The sequence below is a fragment of the Chrysemys picta genome, chromosome 1 (assembly GCF_011386835.1).
Source record: "Chrysemys picta bellii isolate R12L10 chromosome 1, ASM1138683v2, whole genome shotgun sequence".
Lineage (NCBI taxonomy): Eukaryota > Metazoa > Chordata > Testudines > Emydidae > Chrysemys > Chrysemys picta.
In genome coordinates, this window is record NC_088791.1 from 67093184 (window position 1) to 67106734 (window position 13551).

The window sequence follows — 13551 nt, forward strand, 5'->3', positions numbered from 1 at the left end:
ATCTAAAAACAAAACAACAAAATGGAGGACAATAAACGTTCAGAAAATGGTTTGCTGCTGGAATAGGCCAACTTCTTACCGAGCATGGCCAAGATTTTGGTCCTACCATTAGGACTGTATTTAATAAATGGTTATATTGAGCAGATAAGTAGGTGTTTTATGGACTTGATTTTATGTCGTACAAAGTTTTTTTTTTTTGGAATAGTGTAAAACAATGTCTGCTTGAAAGGGTGTGTGTTTTGTATTCTAAAATCAAAGCAACTAACATACAAAATTCTTTTTCCTCCCAATTAAAAATGAAAGATTTAACCGTGATTGGAGATACCACAAAGAAGAACGAGTATGGATCACCAGGGCACCAGGCATGGAGCCAACAATGAAAACCAATACATATGAGAGGGGAACATATTACTTCTTTGACTGTCTTAACTGGAGGAAAGTAGCTAAGGTATTTTTTCTTCCACTGTGCAGATTTTTAAATCTATCAACCATGTATTTTTAAAAATCTTTTTTTAAAATCCCCTTTTTTACTGTATGTATGTGTGTGTGTAAATATTCATTCTGTATCCCACACACTGGCTTTCTGACTTGAATTCAGATGTAGGAGGGAATAAGAATTTCCTAAAAACACTGGTTCGTTACTGGAGGGGTGGGGGAAGGAACTGTCTTCTCGATCTCTTCAAGAGGTAGAAAAATGCAGAATATCATTTTTCAGTAGTTCTAGTTAAAATCCAAATACTTTGTTCTGATTACTGAGCTATGGAGTAATTACTTCTTGCCATTTAGAAGTTGGGCATGCAAATACTGTACTTTGTTTTAGAACATTAAAAACAGAGCACAAACCTTTATTTTCAAATTAAACCATTTCTCCTTTATGGTATTCCCTTCACAGATGCACATTGTAGGAGATTCATGCTTTGTCACTCGAATTACAGAATCCTTTCATATTAGGAAATATTTTGGGGCATATGCCAAAGCTCCTCAGAACTAGTGTTCTTGGCCATAGGGGGGTGTTCAACACAAACAATATCCCCACTTCTGTTCATCTTGCTTTGTTCTTCTTTGGCGGACAAAATCCAGCCTCACTGTGTACAGGATCAATGTCAAGATTTTATAGAATTTTATTTTTCTCCAAAAATGTAGTTATCGGTGTGTTAGTAGTTTCCTTAATTTTAAGATCTTTTTATGGGAGTTTTTTTCCTCACTAGAATTTGACTATCAACTGTCCAATTCCAGAGGAAGCAGCGAAGATTCTCACTTGCAATACTCTGGCATTATATTTACTTGAACACCAAGGGAGGAACTGACTTCCATTGTTGTTATGAGATGATGAGTGCTTTTATGGTATGATGCATTCAGAACAAGGTGATGTCTTCAGCGCTATCTCTGGCATGAGTTTAACACCAAAAAAATAAAAAAAGCCACCCAAGAACCTTACACTAAATGCAGTGCAATTTATTGGATCAATGGTCCCTCAAGAATTCACTGAGAAGTTTTGCATTTTTATTTTATTTTGTCATGATAGGGTCATCTGGATATAGCATGGGTTTACAATGTCCAAATTTAAATATCTGATCTGCTACAGAATAGCTTTTTATTTGAAGTTCCACATTTCTTATTCATCGAGGAAAAGGGAATATATATGCCTTTCTCCCATTTCCTCTGTTGTTTCAAAGTTGATAGGTCAGGCCCACAGTGATCTTGATATCTTCAGCTCAGCAGACGTGGATCTTGAATATTAGCCCTTTTCAAGAATCTTCCCTATAACCTATTATCAGATTCTTTATCTCAAGAAAGAGGGCAAGTATTTCATCCAACTTGAGATTTCCTTAACCTGAAAGCCTAATTGCAGGATTGTTTGTTGGTGAGTCATTGCACTTCTCTGTGTAAATCACATCTTTGCTGTTTGGAATCATGAAAATATTCTTCTAAGCAGCTATATGTCTGTAGGTGAAAGTATTTTCAGGTTTAACCAGAGTCTAAAGGGGGTAGTTCCATTTTCTCCCCTGTAGCAGTTACCTTGAATTTTCTGTTACCACAGTGGACTCAGGTTTGTCTTCATCTACAGATAGTATATATAATAGGTTGTCTCTGACTACCATATTAATGTGCAAGAGTATTCAGTATTTTCAAATCCCTCAATAAAATGGCTTCTTACTAGTCTGGTGAATGTGAGAACATCTAGTTCTCACAAAGTTTATGGAATCTTTTTTTTTTTTTTTTTTTGACGTCTTGATATGTTATCTTTTGCATCTGTAGTTAGGTTTTGTTTTGATTTTTTGTTGTTTTTTGACTGACTCACACAGATGAACATTTCCACACTTCAGGTTTTAATGGCAAAGCTGCCTTATACAATTTTTCATACGGGCAAAATAATTGTAAGGCCTCAAACAAAATTGGCCTAGATGAACTTGGATTTTTAACTGAATTAGTTGATTTCTTTATCAATTTTTTTTCTTAGTCTTAGGTATGCTGTCAGTAATGCTATCCTACATGCCTGAGACGTTCAGAGAGGTATTACCTATTACCTTAATAGTGGGGGAAAGGCCCTATTGGAAATCTACAAGATTGTTTCTCGCTTTTGACGAAAGTGAAGGCCAAAACCTTTCAGTTATAAATGGATCATATTATGTATTCAGACATCCTATGAGCTTATTTGAATTGCTGTACCAGAAAGAATAAGTGCCCACTCTGCCACAGAGGTAGCAGCCTGCATAGCTGCTATTCACTATATGCCTGTAGTAGAAATTGTAAAGTTGCTTCTTGGAGCTTGATTATTCCTACTTTTAGAAAGCAGTATTCTCTTTGCAGAATGTAGATTGGATGCTGTATTCAGGAGAGCAGAACTTCATTCTTTTTGACTAGTGTACTCCTCGTCCTTCTTCCAGGGGATAGGTAGGCTACAGCAGTGTCAATGAAGAAAGATTACTTTTACCAGTAGCTGTTGCTCTCCCAAATATATTGTCTCTGCAGATCCATACAGCTTCTCCTACCTCCTTCAACTTCACAAATTGACAATAATTGTCCACTATTAGGGAGGAACTGAGGTCTAGTTAGGGAAAGAGGTAGAGCTTTTATACCTTTTCTAGAATTCTGGATCCAAGGAACATGCAAGCGATAGTTTTAACTTATTGATTTCTTGTTAGTTTGGAGCAAAATATACCAGGCAAGCTGAATATTGGTGGAAGGGGAGCTATGGAGGACTATGGGGAAAATTTGCTTTTTTGAGCAATGGAAAAATAACGATTAGGCTAGCTCTTACTATCTATGTGTAAAACTCATCTAAGACAAGTGGGAATTTCAGGCACAGATGGAGGGCAAGTATATGTCTGTGTAGTAAAGTCTGTGTAGTAAAAATGCGATCTCTAATATTAACCTTTGGAGTCAGAATTTCCTAAGAGTTTTAGGATAATAAGGACATGATTAAATTTAAATGTTGTTTTTAATATGAAGGGTTAGTTGTCCAAGTGACTATACTTCTAAATCCCATTAGAAAAATTAAATTCCAGGGCAGTACAAATATCAAATACCGTGGAGAACGTATTCTGATCAATTGCAACCACATGAAGTCATTTTTAAAAGATATTTTCCTTGTACTTTGTTTTACTGTAACAGATACATTATTACCTAATATTGAGAATATCAGTTTGCCAGAAGAGCATATTAATAACTGCTACTTAATTGATCCATGGATGTGGCTTTACTGCAGTCAGGTTAGAATTATCTGCAATAAATTACCATCATTTACATCTGTACTTCAAATAAATTATTTTTTCTAGGTGCTTTATAATCTTTCCTCTTGTTTTAATGTATATGTGCATTCTTTGGATAATATTACTAAAAGCGCCAGACTGTGTTTTTTTTTTTTTTTTTTAAATATAGGCTATACTTGCAATTTAATAAAACTCTGTGACAACATCCTAGACTGGTTTTAACAATCTAATAAAAAGGATTATACATAATCCTACTCAGTGAAATAGCAAATAACATTAATTTAATAAAGAATTAGTGTTACTGTACATTCACCTTCCGTAACAGACTGAAAAAGGAAATGAGTGAAAATTGAATAAGCATTGAGACAGCTTCCTAGATTGTTTTGAAATTCAAATTAAATGAATTCTCCATAGACATTTAGTTAAATAGCCCAAGAACTTGAATAATGAAGAAGTTTACTTCATATTCACCATAAACAGAAATATTAAGGAAATGTTGATCACAACTATGATATGCTTATGGCTTTTCATCCTATTCCATGTAGAAAGTACAATATGGTTAGAGAAACTTTGATTTTATACTGAGCAGGTAAAGCAAGAGAATACTCACTGTATAGCTTCCTCTGCTGAAGCTGCTGGGGTGATGCTGAAAGGCTCAGCAACAAGAGACAGGAAAGTGAAGACAATGAGACCCAGCAATGCCGCCAATGATTACACATTACTAAAAGAAAATTCTCTTAACTAAAATTTTATAATTTCTCTATTCAAAAATGAGGAAAGGTGATCCCTGTTAAGAAACAAAATTAAAACCCTTGTTTTATTTTTCCTTCCTAGAAGCTTGAATTCTTTATGGTAGCGAAATGTAGACATCAGAAAACGTATTTTTTTTTTTTTTTTTTAGCAAGGGATGCTGCCTATACCAAATATCCTTTCAAATATTTACGGTCAATATTTAAATATTTTTTTTAATTATTAATAGAACAACATTTAACTTAATGACAAAGACATGCTATAGAGTAGTTGGTTCTAGTTCCTAATTTCTGTTTGGGTCTTTTGTGTCCATTTTGTAGCAAGTATTGTTTCTAGGCAAATTGAAAACTGTGTCTAGTAATGGAGCTTCCAGTGTTCCCTTGGTAGACTGATTCACAGTCCAATAGACTTCATCATTTTCCCTACATTTAGCCTGTTTAGCATACATTTGCCGTTGCTCTCTTTTATTCCATTAATCCTCTTTAAACAGTTCTCTTCCATATTTGGTGTTCACACCTACTAAATATTTTGTATAAATACATTGATTGCTGTGACATAACTCACTCTTTGTGACTGTAATCAGAATGACACATGAAAAATAAGATTCACTTCACAGAAAATTTCTTTAGCGTTGGATATGCTTTGTGGGATTTTCCCCCCTAAGTATGGAATCCCTATTCTTGGTTAATTCAAGGTATTTAAAAAAATCATTGTTTCCAAATGAAAAATAAAAGCAATTAATTTAACCAATGTTTGCTTAATAGACAAGCTGGAATTTTTCCATTTCTTTGTATCTAATAAATACAAAAATGATCAATGCAATTGTTCATATCCAAATCTATGATGGCCACTACTAACTAAAGTGAAACGTAAAATAACATGTATGAAAGTATTTTTCTATGTGCAATAAATACACTACTTTTTGGTTTTCAAAAATATTTGGTCAGTGAATTATTTCCCCCTATATTGTTAAATATAATAACTGTTAAGTGTAATTACACACTCTGAATGTGGGATCTTTTAATACTTCAGCATACCTGAAGCAGCAATAAAATGACTGACAAACACTGTTTTAATGCTTACAAAATTTGCATCCTATAGGTGTTAATATTTCCTAAAAAAATCTGTCACAGTAACAAATCTCAATCCATATGGCTCTAAAGGAACCCTCATGAGCCAGTAAGATTCCTTCCTTTAGACTCCAGGCATTAATTCAAGTGGCCGCTCTCTACATGTAGTCTTGAATGCACTCCAGAATATGTGAGGGTTTAGCATTCACCTGTTTCCTTGCTTAATAAGTTTTGTTAAAATAGCAATTCCCCAATTGTAGTCCATATACTGGTAATGATCTGCAGAGCCTTTTCTGGTCATCTGCAGAACATAACACTCTGAGAATCATGAACTGGAAGGTTGGAGAGAAGGTAATTTGAGGGGCATTTTTCTTATTTCAAAGTGAGACAGGAGAATTTCAGAGTTAAAGACTCTATCTTAAATTATACCCCCAAGAACCATGTGTGGAAGTGTTTTCCCCACACTGGTATCCCTTGTTTCTCTTCCCCCGCACCCCAAAAAGAAAAAGAGAGCTCATTACCCCCGCCCTATCCATGGATGTCCATGGGAGGGTGGGGTGGAATTTACCCACCAACACTAATACACTGGCACGCTATATTAAATATTTTCCACCTCAGGTCCCCAGGAGCTGCCACAGCCAGGAAGCTGGGGTGGAGGATGGGATGAATGTGCGGGCCAGAGCCACAGTAGGGAGACAAAGCTTTCATGCACATGGCCATGGTCTTGTAGATGCTGCTGGGATTCTCGAGGTTTGTGGAGAGCTTTATTTGGGGATATAGATTCAATTAATTCTCAGCATGATTCCCTAAATTCCCTCATTACCATGGTGAATTTTTTCTCTATGCCAGGTAACTTTGTTTCCCCTTAAAGATCAGAGGCCTGGGATTCAAAACTCCTGAACTCTAGTCCCAACTCTTGCACTGATTTGTATTCTAATTCATTTTACCCATCGGTAATAGAAATAATACTATATTTAACTACCTCCCAAAGGTGTTGTGAGGCTTTATTAATTTTTTCAATACTTTGAGTATGTTCCTCAGTAAGAGTTGACATAATCCCTACCCAGATAAGTTTTTAGAATCTGTAGGAGGTTTGTTGTTTGAGATAATAAGCTCAATAAATTACAGCGCTGAAGGCAGAAGTGTTTTATTTAGCCCGGGATGATTATTACTGAGTTATCAGAAAGTATCCTTAAAGTACTGTACTAAATTTTCAATTCACTTTTTGAATGCAAATGCAATGAAAGAGGCTTGGGGAGCTGTCAAACTACTAAAAGGTTAAAAAATGATTTTTTAAGCCCAGTTTTATGTATATTTTTGCATATACCCAAGTTGTATGCTGAAGATGCCAATGTGAGTACACAAATTGGTGATCACAATTCAAGATCATGCAGTGGAATTGTAATAAACGCAGAGCACTGCATATTCATAGCAGAGTTGTCAAGAGGTATTTAAATGGTAGGTATCCCAGCAATCTGATTTGTCATGGTTGCTAGCCATTTAGAATATATTCACATACTTGAATGGCTGGAATATTTTTATAATTATTAAGCAAATCAAATGCCCACATAATGCAAGGAATTGTATAAATGAGAGAGAAACTCTGCATTTATGAATTAGTAGCTGTAAGAGCCTCATACACTGGCTGAGCATTATTAATATTCAGTATAATGGTTTATAAAGTGCTTTGAGGTCTTTAGAAGAAAACCACTACTGAAGTGTAGTGTAGTAGTAAAGAGCTTCTATATATGGCTCAGCAAACCTAAAGGAAGGATGGATACACCTGAAGTTTAACACTTCACCCAGGTATAAACGGTAGTGGAATGCTTTGTTACATCTGTATTGGGAGCATAAGCTTTTGTGGGTAAGAACCTCACTTCTTCAGATGCAAGTGAGGTTCTTACCCACGAAAGCTTATGCTCCCAATACTTCTGTTAGTTTTAAAGGTGCCACAGGACCCTCTGTTGCTTTTTACAGATTCAGACTAACACGGCTACCCCTCTGATACTTTGTTACATCTGTGATTCTTAAGTCGATTTAAATCTCCTTACATGGTGGTTTATTCTTCTTACATTTCATATCATGAAGAAGAAACCTGGCCTAATGGTATTTCTGACTAATTTGCGTTCCACCAACAGTTGGCATGGTGATATGCCACAAAACACCTCAGAACTCAGCGTTGTGGCATCTAAAGTCAATCTTAGGAAAGATCTTTTGAATTGCTGAAGAATAGCTTTACTAAAAGTTTAGTTGACTTACCTGCACATTTGTGTCTTGTCTGTATGTTTAATAGTTTTAAGTGCTCACAACTAGGTTTCTGAAGCTAACTTGCCATTTAAAAAATGGGTAAGACGGTGCTATTGCAGATACTGCACTATATTATATTGATTTTTTTTTAAATAACTAACTATGGTCACAAGTATTTTTTGCCTCATTTATATAATAGGAGTTAAATCAAGCTATTTCTAAAAGCATCATTTTATTTAAAGAGAAGTTGCTCGTCATGGATACAGACATTTGCGTATGCAAGGGAAATATCAACAATTAAATAATCCTTTTTGTTTAATTGTAGGAGTTCCATCTGGAATATGACAAATTAGAAGAAAGGCCTCATCTGCCATCAACCTTCAACTACAACCCTGCTCAGCAAGCCTTCTAAAGACTTCCCTTTTCTTGGGGTATGGCTGTCTCAGCACAATACTCAACATAACTGCAGAACTGATGTGGCTCAGGCATCCTGGTTTTAATTCCTTGAGGATCTGGCAATTGGCTCATGCAAAGGGTCACCATTTGAGGTCCTGCCTTACTAATTATGTGCTGCCCAACAACTAAATTTGTAATTTGTTTTTCTTTAGTTTGAGCAGGGTCTGAATTTGTTTTTGTTTATTTTATTTTATTTTTTGCCAGCAGACAAGCTTGGGTCTAAAGACAAGCGAATACACTGTCAAAAATTTACCACTTAGTTTCCAAAATGTAAAAAAAAAAAAAAAGCAAAAAGACAAAATTAGACAATTTGCATTGTTCATTGTAGCACTATTGGTAATAAAAAATGTTTGTGCATTTTTATGTGAAGATCCTTCTCGTATTTCATTTGGAAAGATGAGCAAGGTCTGCTTCCTTCATTTTACTTCCCCTTATGTTTTTGAAAGGCAGTTTTCGCCAAGATTAATGCAAGAATATCTGACTGTTTAGAAGAAAGATATTGCCACAACCTCTGGTTAGTTTCCAGGGTTGTGTATTACTGAGCTTCATCTTTCCAGAATGAGCAAAACACTGTCCAGTCTTTGTTACAATTTTGTAATAAATGTGTACATTTTTTTTAAATTTTTGGACATCACATGAATAAAGGTATGTATGTACGAATGTGTATATATTATATATATGACATCTATTTTGGAAAATGTTTGCCCTGCTGTACCTCATTTTTAGGAGGTGTGCATGGATGCAATATATGAAAACGGGACATTCTGGAACTGCTGGTCAGGGGACTGCTTTGTCGCCCTGTGCACTAAAGGGCCAGATTTTCAGCAGCCAAGGACATCCATACCCAAGTGAATGTGATGGGACTTAAAGAAGTGAACTGAGACAATTCACTCTGGCTGTTTGAACAGCAGCGTTTCATAGGAAGAGAAAAAAAAAATCAATCTTGTATTTTCTGACCACATAAAGGCTTCTTCTCTTTGTAATAAAGTAGAAAAGCTCTCCTCACTGCAGTGTTGACTTTGATTTGAGATTGTGAAATCATTTCTTCAACAATGAAAAATGAAAATAACTGTTGAAGTATTAAAAATATCAAGCTGTACAGTGGTTAAGACACTTACATTGAAGAGTCTTTTAGCTGCTGATAAATAATTTAAGAGATTATATACCTTTCCTCAGTAGGCCAAAAATTATGGTCAATCTTGTTTTCACATTAAACAAACTAATACAAAATAGAAAATTATTTTTTTTGCAAATGGGGTTGGGTAACATTTGAAATGATAGAAAAGCTTGTATTAAAATATTTCTTTTTGTGATGGGTTTGTTGGTTTAGAATTAAAATATCCTAACTCGTCACAGCTTTACTTCCAAGCTGATATTTTACCACTTCAAACAGACAAGTATGTTTCATTTGATGCATATGACTTCCTGAGGCTCAGACCTCAATAAACAAAACCTGAATACACCATTTCTGGAAAGTACTGTAACTGTTCTCTAGACTAAAGGAAAAAAAAACAAACCAACCTGGGTAGTGTGTGTCCCTTATTTTAATGTGACAGCTATTTTACGTTCAACAACTTGTGGACTATATTACATCTGATGATGCAAACTGTTTTTAAAAAAATACCTGCGGTTACCAAAGCAAGAAAAGACAGCAAAACAATGTCAGTGAATCTTTGATTTTTTTTTTTTTTTTTTTAGTTTTTAACCTATTTTTCTATGTAGTACAAAAGAGTTTGTTGGCATTTATCATATAATGTTTGGAAATTGACCAATAATGACATTGCTGTGTTTCTGTATCAGGTGTATAGCAACTTTAAATTCTACATTTTTATATGTATTTTGGGATAAGAGAGACATAAAAATATAAAACTACTTATATATCATCTTTTTATTATTTAAAGCAAACAACTTTCTCAATCTGAAAGGAAAGTGATGGTCATAATTTAAATGGTTATAAACACTGATGAAAAAAAGTTGCCTATGATTTTCCCTAGCTAAGAAAAGAATCAAACATTTAACTATTAAGAAACAAAAACTGTAAACTGAGGAATGATATATTGAAAAAAATCACAACAGTTTAATGCTCACTCACGGTAAATATTTCTAATTTTAAAAGGGCCTGCTTGGACTTCAAGATTTAGGTTTTTAAAAGTATCTTAAGAATACATATAACTTTAATTTAGATGTGATTATTTGTGGTCTAATATATTTTCCTGCACAATATCAGTCTTGGTGAAATGAACAAAGGTAGAGTAAAGAGCAAGACAGTTAGTGAAATTAACAAAACAAAACAAAATCTTACATGCTGCAAATTGATGACATTTTAAAATCAATCATTAATCTGGAATTGGGAATGTAACCGCATCTTCCAAACGGTGACTTTTGTAAAGACTTTGCATTCAGTTACACTAATTCAGAAGCTTGATGTGCTTAAAATTAATATCAAATACAATGCACAAGTGTCGGTGCAGGAGCTGATGACTTATCCTTTCCAAGGGAATAAATGATTTGGCTCATTTATCCTGCTTCTTGGTGATTAAAAAAGGGGATACAGAGATTTGTAACTCCTCAGTTATTTTAGTTTTGTATCATGTTGTGCCAAACTAGGAGAAGGAGCTTTGAATACAAAACAAAAGATATAAAACTTGAAGTACTCCAGGAACTATTACAGGGCTCCTTAATAAAAAGCAGAACAGTTTAAAAAAAAAAAAAAAAAAAAAAAAAAAAACTTACTGAAAACATTTTTGGTGACTGAATTGACTTGGGATACTATGGTTATATCTACATTTCAATAAAAGACCCGTGGCACAGCCATGGCTGGCCCGGGTTACCTGACTTGGGCTTACGAGGTTCAGGCTACGGGGCTATACGATTGCAGTGTAGATGTTTTGTGCCTGGGCTGGAGCCCACGCTCTGAGACCCCGCGAGAGGGGTGGTTCTCAAAGCCCAGACTCCAGCCTGAACATCTATCCTACAATTTTTAGCCCCACAGCCTGAGTCAGTTGCCCCAGGCTCTGAGACTTGGTACTGAGGATATTTTATTACACTGTAGACCTATCCTGTGGGTATGTCTACACTCCAGTGTAAGTCCAGGATTTGAACTCAGGCTCAACCTAACCCCTCTTCTGTCGAGACACACATCACACTAACACAGGCTCCCAGGGTGGGTGGAGGATCCAAGCCTGAGTCAAGCCGGGACCCAGGATTCAAGCCCCAGTTGCTTTGCAGTATAGATGTAGCCCCACTGGACTCATGCTCTGGGATTCCACCAAAAGTATCCCACTGGCCAACTTTCTTTGTTCTCTGGCAGTCAAGTTTTGGTAGACAGTCAAGTTTTCCCACCCTGCACCATGAACAAAGGCTAGAGCAGCCACATTTTGGGAGGGCCCAGCATAGTGTGGTGTAGATGCTGAAGCCCCAGGTTGGGACCAATGGTTTATGAATTCCTAACCTGAGGTTACAAATGAGTGTAGATGCTCAAACCCTAGATTAACAAACCCAGGGTCTGCTAACTTGAGTTCTAACCCGGGCCTTAGGTTGCAGGATAGGCATACCCTATACTACAACGCTCTGGTTTGTTGTATATCCAGTGGCAGCTAATGTACAAAAAACGTTGAAGGGGATTTTATATTCACCATAACATTATTATTCTTGGAGTAAAAAGATTACTATCTTCAACTATTTTCATTTAAGTCTTTTTCTGTAATTACATGTAGCCCTCTTTGGACCGTGTGCAAGATAAGTTTTGAGTAGCAATATAAAACTGGCTTTCTCAAAAGAGTTGGAAATATTTAGATCTTTGAAGTGTTTCAAAGACATTTCATAGAATCATAGAATATTAGGGTTGGAAGAGAACTCAGGAGGTCATCCAGTCCAACCCCCTGCTCAAAGCAGGACCAATCCCCATCTAAATCATCCCCAATCATTATCAAGCCTGACCTTAAAAACCTCTAAGGAAGGAGATTCCACCACTTCCCTAGGTAACCCATTCCAGTGCTTCACCACCCTCCTAGTGAAAAAGTTTTTCCTAATATCCAACCTAAATCTCTCCCATTGCAATTTGAGACCATTGCTCCTTGTTCTGTCATTTCTAGAGTTGTGGTTTTGTTAATGCTTGTTATAAAGCCCTCTTCATTGAAACAGATGCAGAATTATTCCAGTTTATTTGGATAATCACTTCTCTGTTGGGGGAAAAAAATTAAATGGACATTACACACTTGTCTAGAAATAGTACTGAAGGGACTATTCAGTTAGACAACTATTCCTGCCTTATCTCAAACCACTGGGCCTTTCCCAAAACTGAGTTTAAAAACAAGCAATCTTAGCATTCAGTTCCCTGTCTGAGTTTTATTACAGCGATGGGTCCTGATGCTGCAAATATTTACGCATGTGAGTAACTTCATGCACTTGAGTCTTACTGAACACACATGTAGTTCCACTGAACGTGTGAGGCTACTCACATGTATACGGTTATTCATGTACAATATTTTGTCTTGGATACCAAAGCTGTCTGCCGTATGTATTTTAGTATTAGTGACTGACAGATTGCTGATTGACACAGTGTTATCCAGCACAGGAACTTAGTCCTGCTGCTATTTTGCCATACATTATGAGCAATGTTGTATCTTTAGATCAGTGCAATTGATTTGAATTTTTATAGATTCATAGATTCTAGGACTGGAAGGGACCTCGAGAGGTCATCGAGTCCAGTCCCCTGACCTCATGGCAGGACCAAATACTGTCTAGACCATCCCTGATAGACATTTATCTAACCTACTCTTAAATATCTCCAGAGATGGAGATTCCACAACCTCCCTAGGCAGTTTATTCCAGTGCTTAAACACCCTGACAGTTAGGAACTTTTTCCTAATGTCCAACCTAGACCTCCCTTGCTGCAGTTTAAGCCCATTGCTTCTTGTTCTATCCTTAGAGGCTAAGGTGAACAAGTTTTCTCCCTCCTCCTTATGACACCTTTTTAGATACCTGAAAACTGCTATCCTGTCCCCTCTCAGTCTTCTCTTTTCCAAACTAAACAAACCCAATTCTTTCAGCCTTCATAGGTCATAATCTCAAGACCTTTAATCATTCTTGTTGGTCTTCTCTGGACCCTCTCCAATTTCTCCACATCTTTCTTGAAATGCGGTGCCCGGAACTGGACACAATACTCCAGCTGAGGCCTAACCAGAGCAGAGTAGAGCGGAAGAATGACTTCTCGTATCTTGCTCACAACACACCTGTTAATACATCCCAGAATCATGTTTGCTTTTTTTGCAACAACATCACACTGTTGACTCATATTTAGCTTGTGGTCCACT

The 13551-nt window shown here is 36.2% G+C and overlaps 1 protein-coding gene across 16 annotated transcripts in view; it reads left to right on the forward strand.

Annotated features, from left to right (window-relative positions):
• The window catches only part of CNOT2 (CCR4-NOT transcription complex subunit 2), a 124749-nt gene extending 115508 nt beyond the window's left edge, over nucleotides 1-9241 (forward strand). For 7 of the 16 annotated variants that reach the window (XM_065571976.1, XM_065571159.1, XM_065571207.1 and 4 more), the window contains 3 exons: nucleotides 304-448; nucleotides 6152-6283; nucleotides 8106-9241. In XM_065571976.1, coding sequence (XP_065428048.1) covers nucleotides 304-448; nucleotides 6152-6283; nucleotides 8106-8192 — 364 coding nt within the window. In that variant the 3' untranslated portion in view covers nucleotides 8193-9241. Of the gene's footprint in view, nucleotides 1-303; nucleotides 449-1208; nucleotides 5400-6151; nucleotides 6284-8105 lie in introns of those variants that run through there. The other 9 variants (XM_042860135.2, XM_008172408.4, XM_042860132.2 and 6 more) reach the window with 2 other exon arrangements.
• The last annotated feature ends 4310 nt before the right edge of the window (nucleotides 9242-13551 follow it).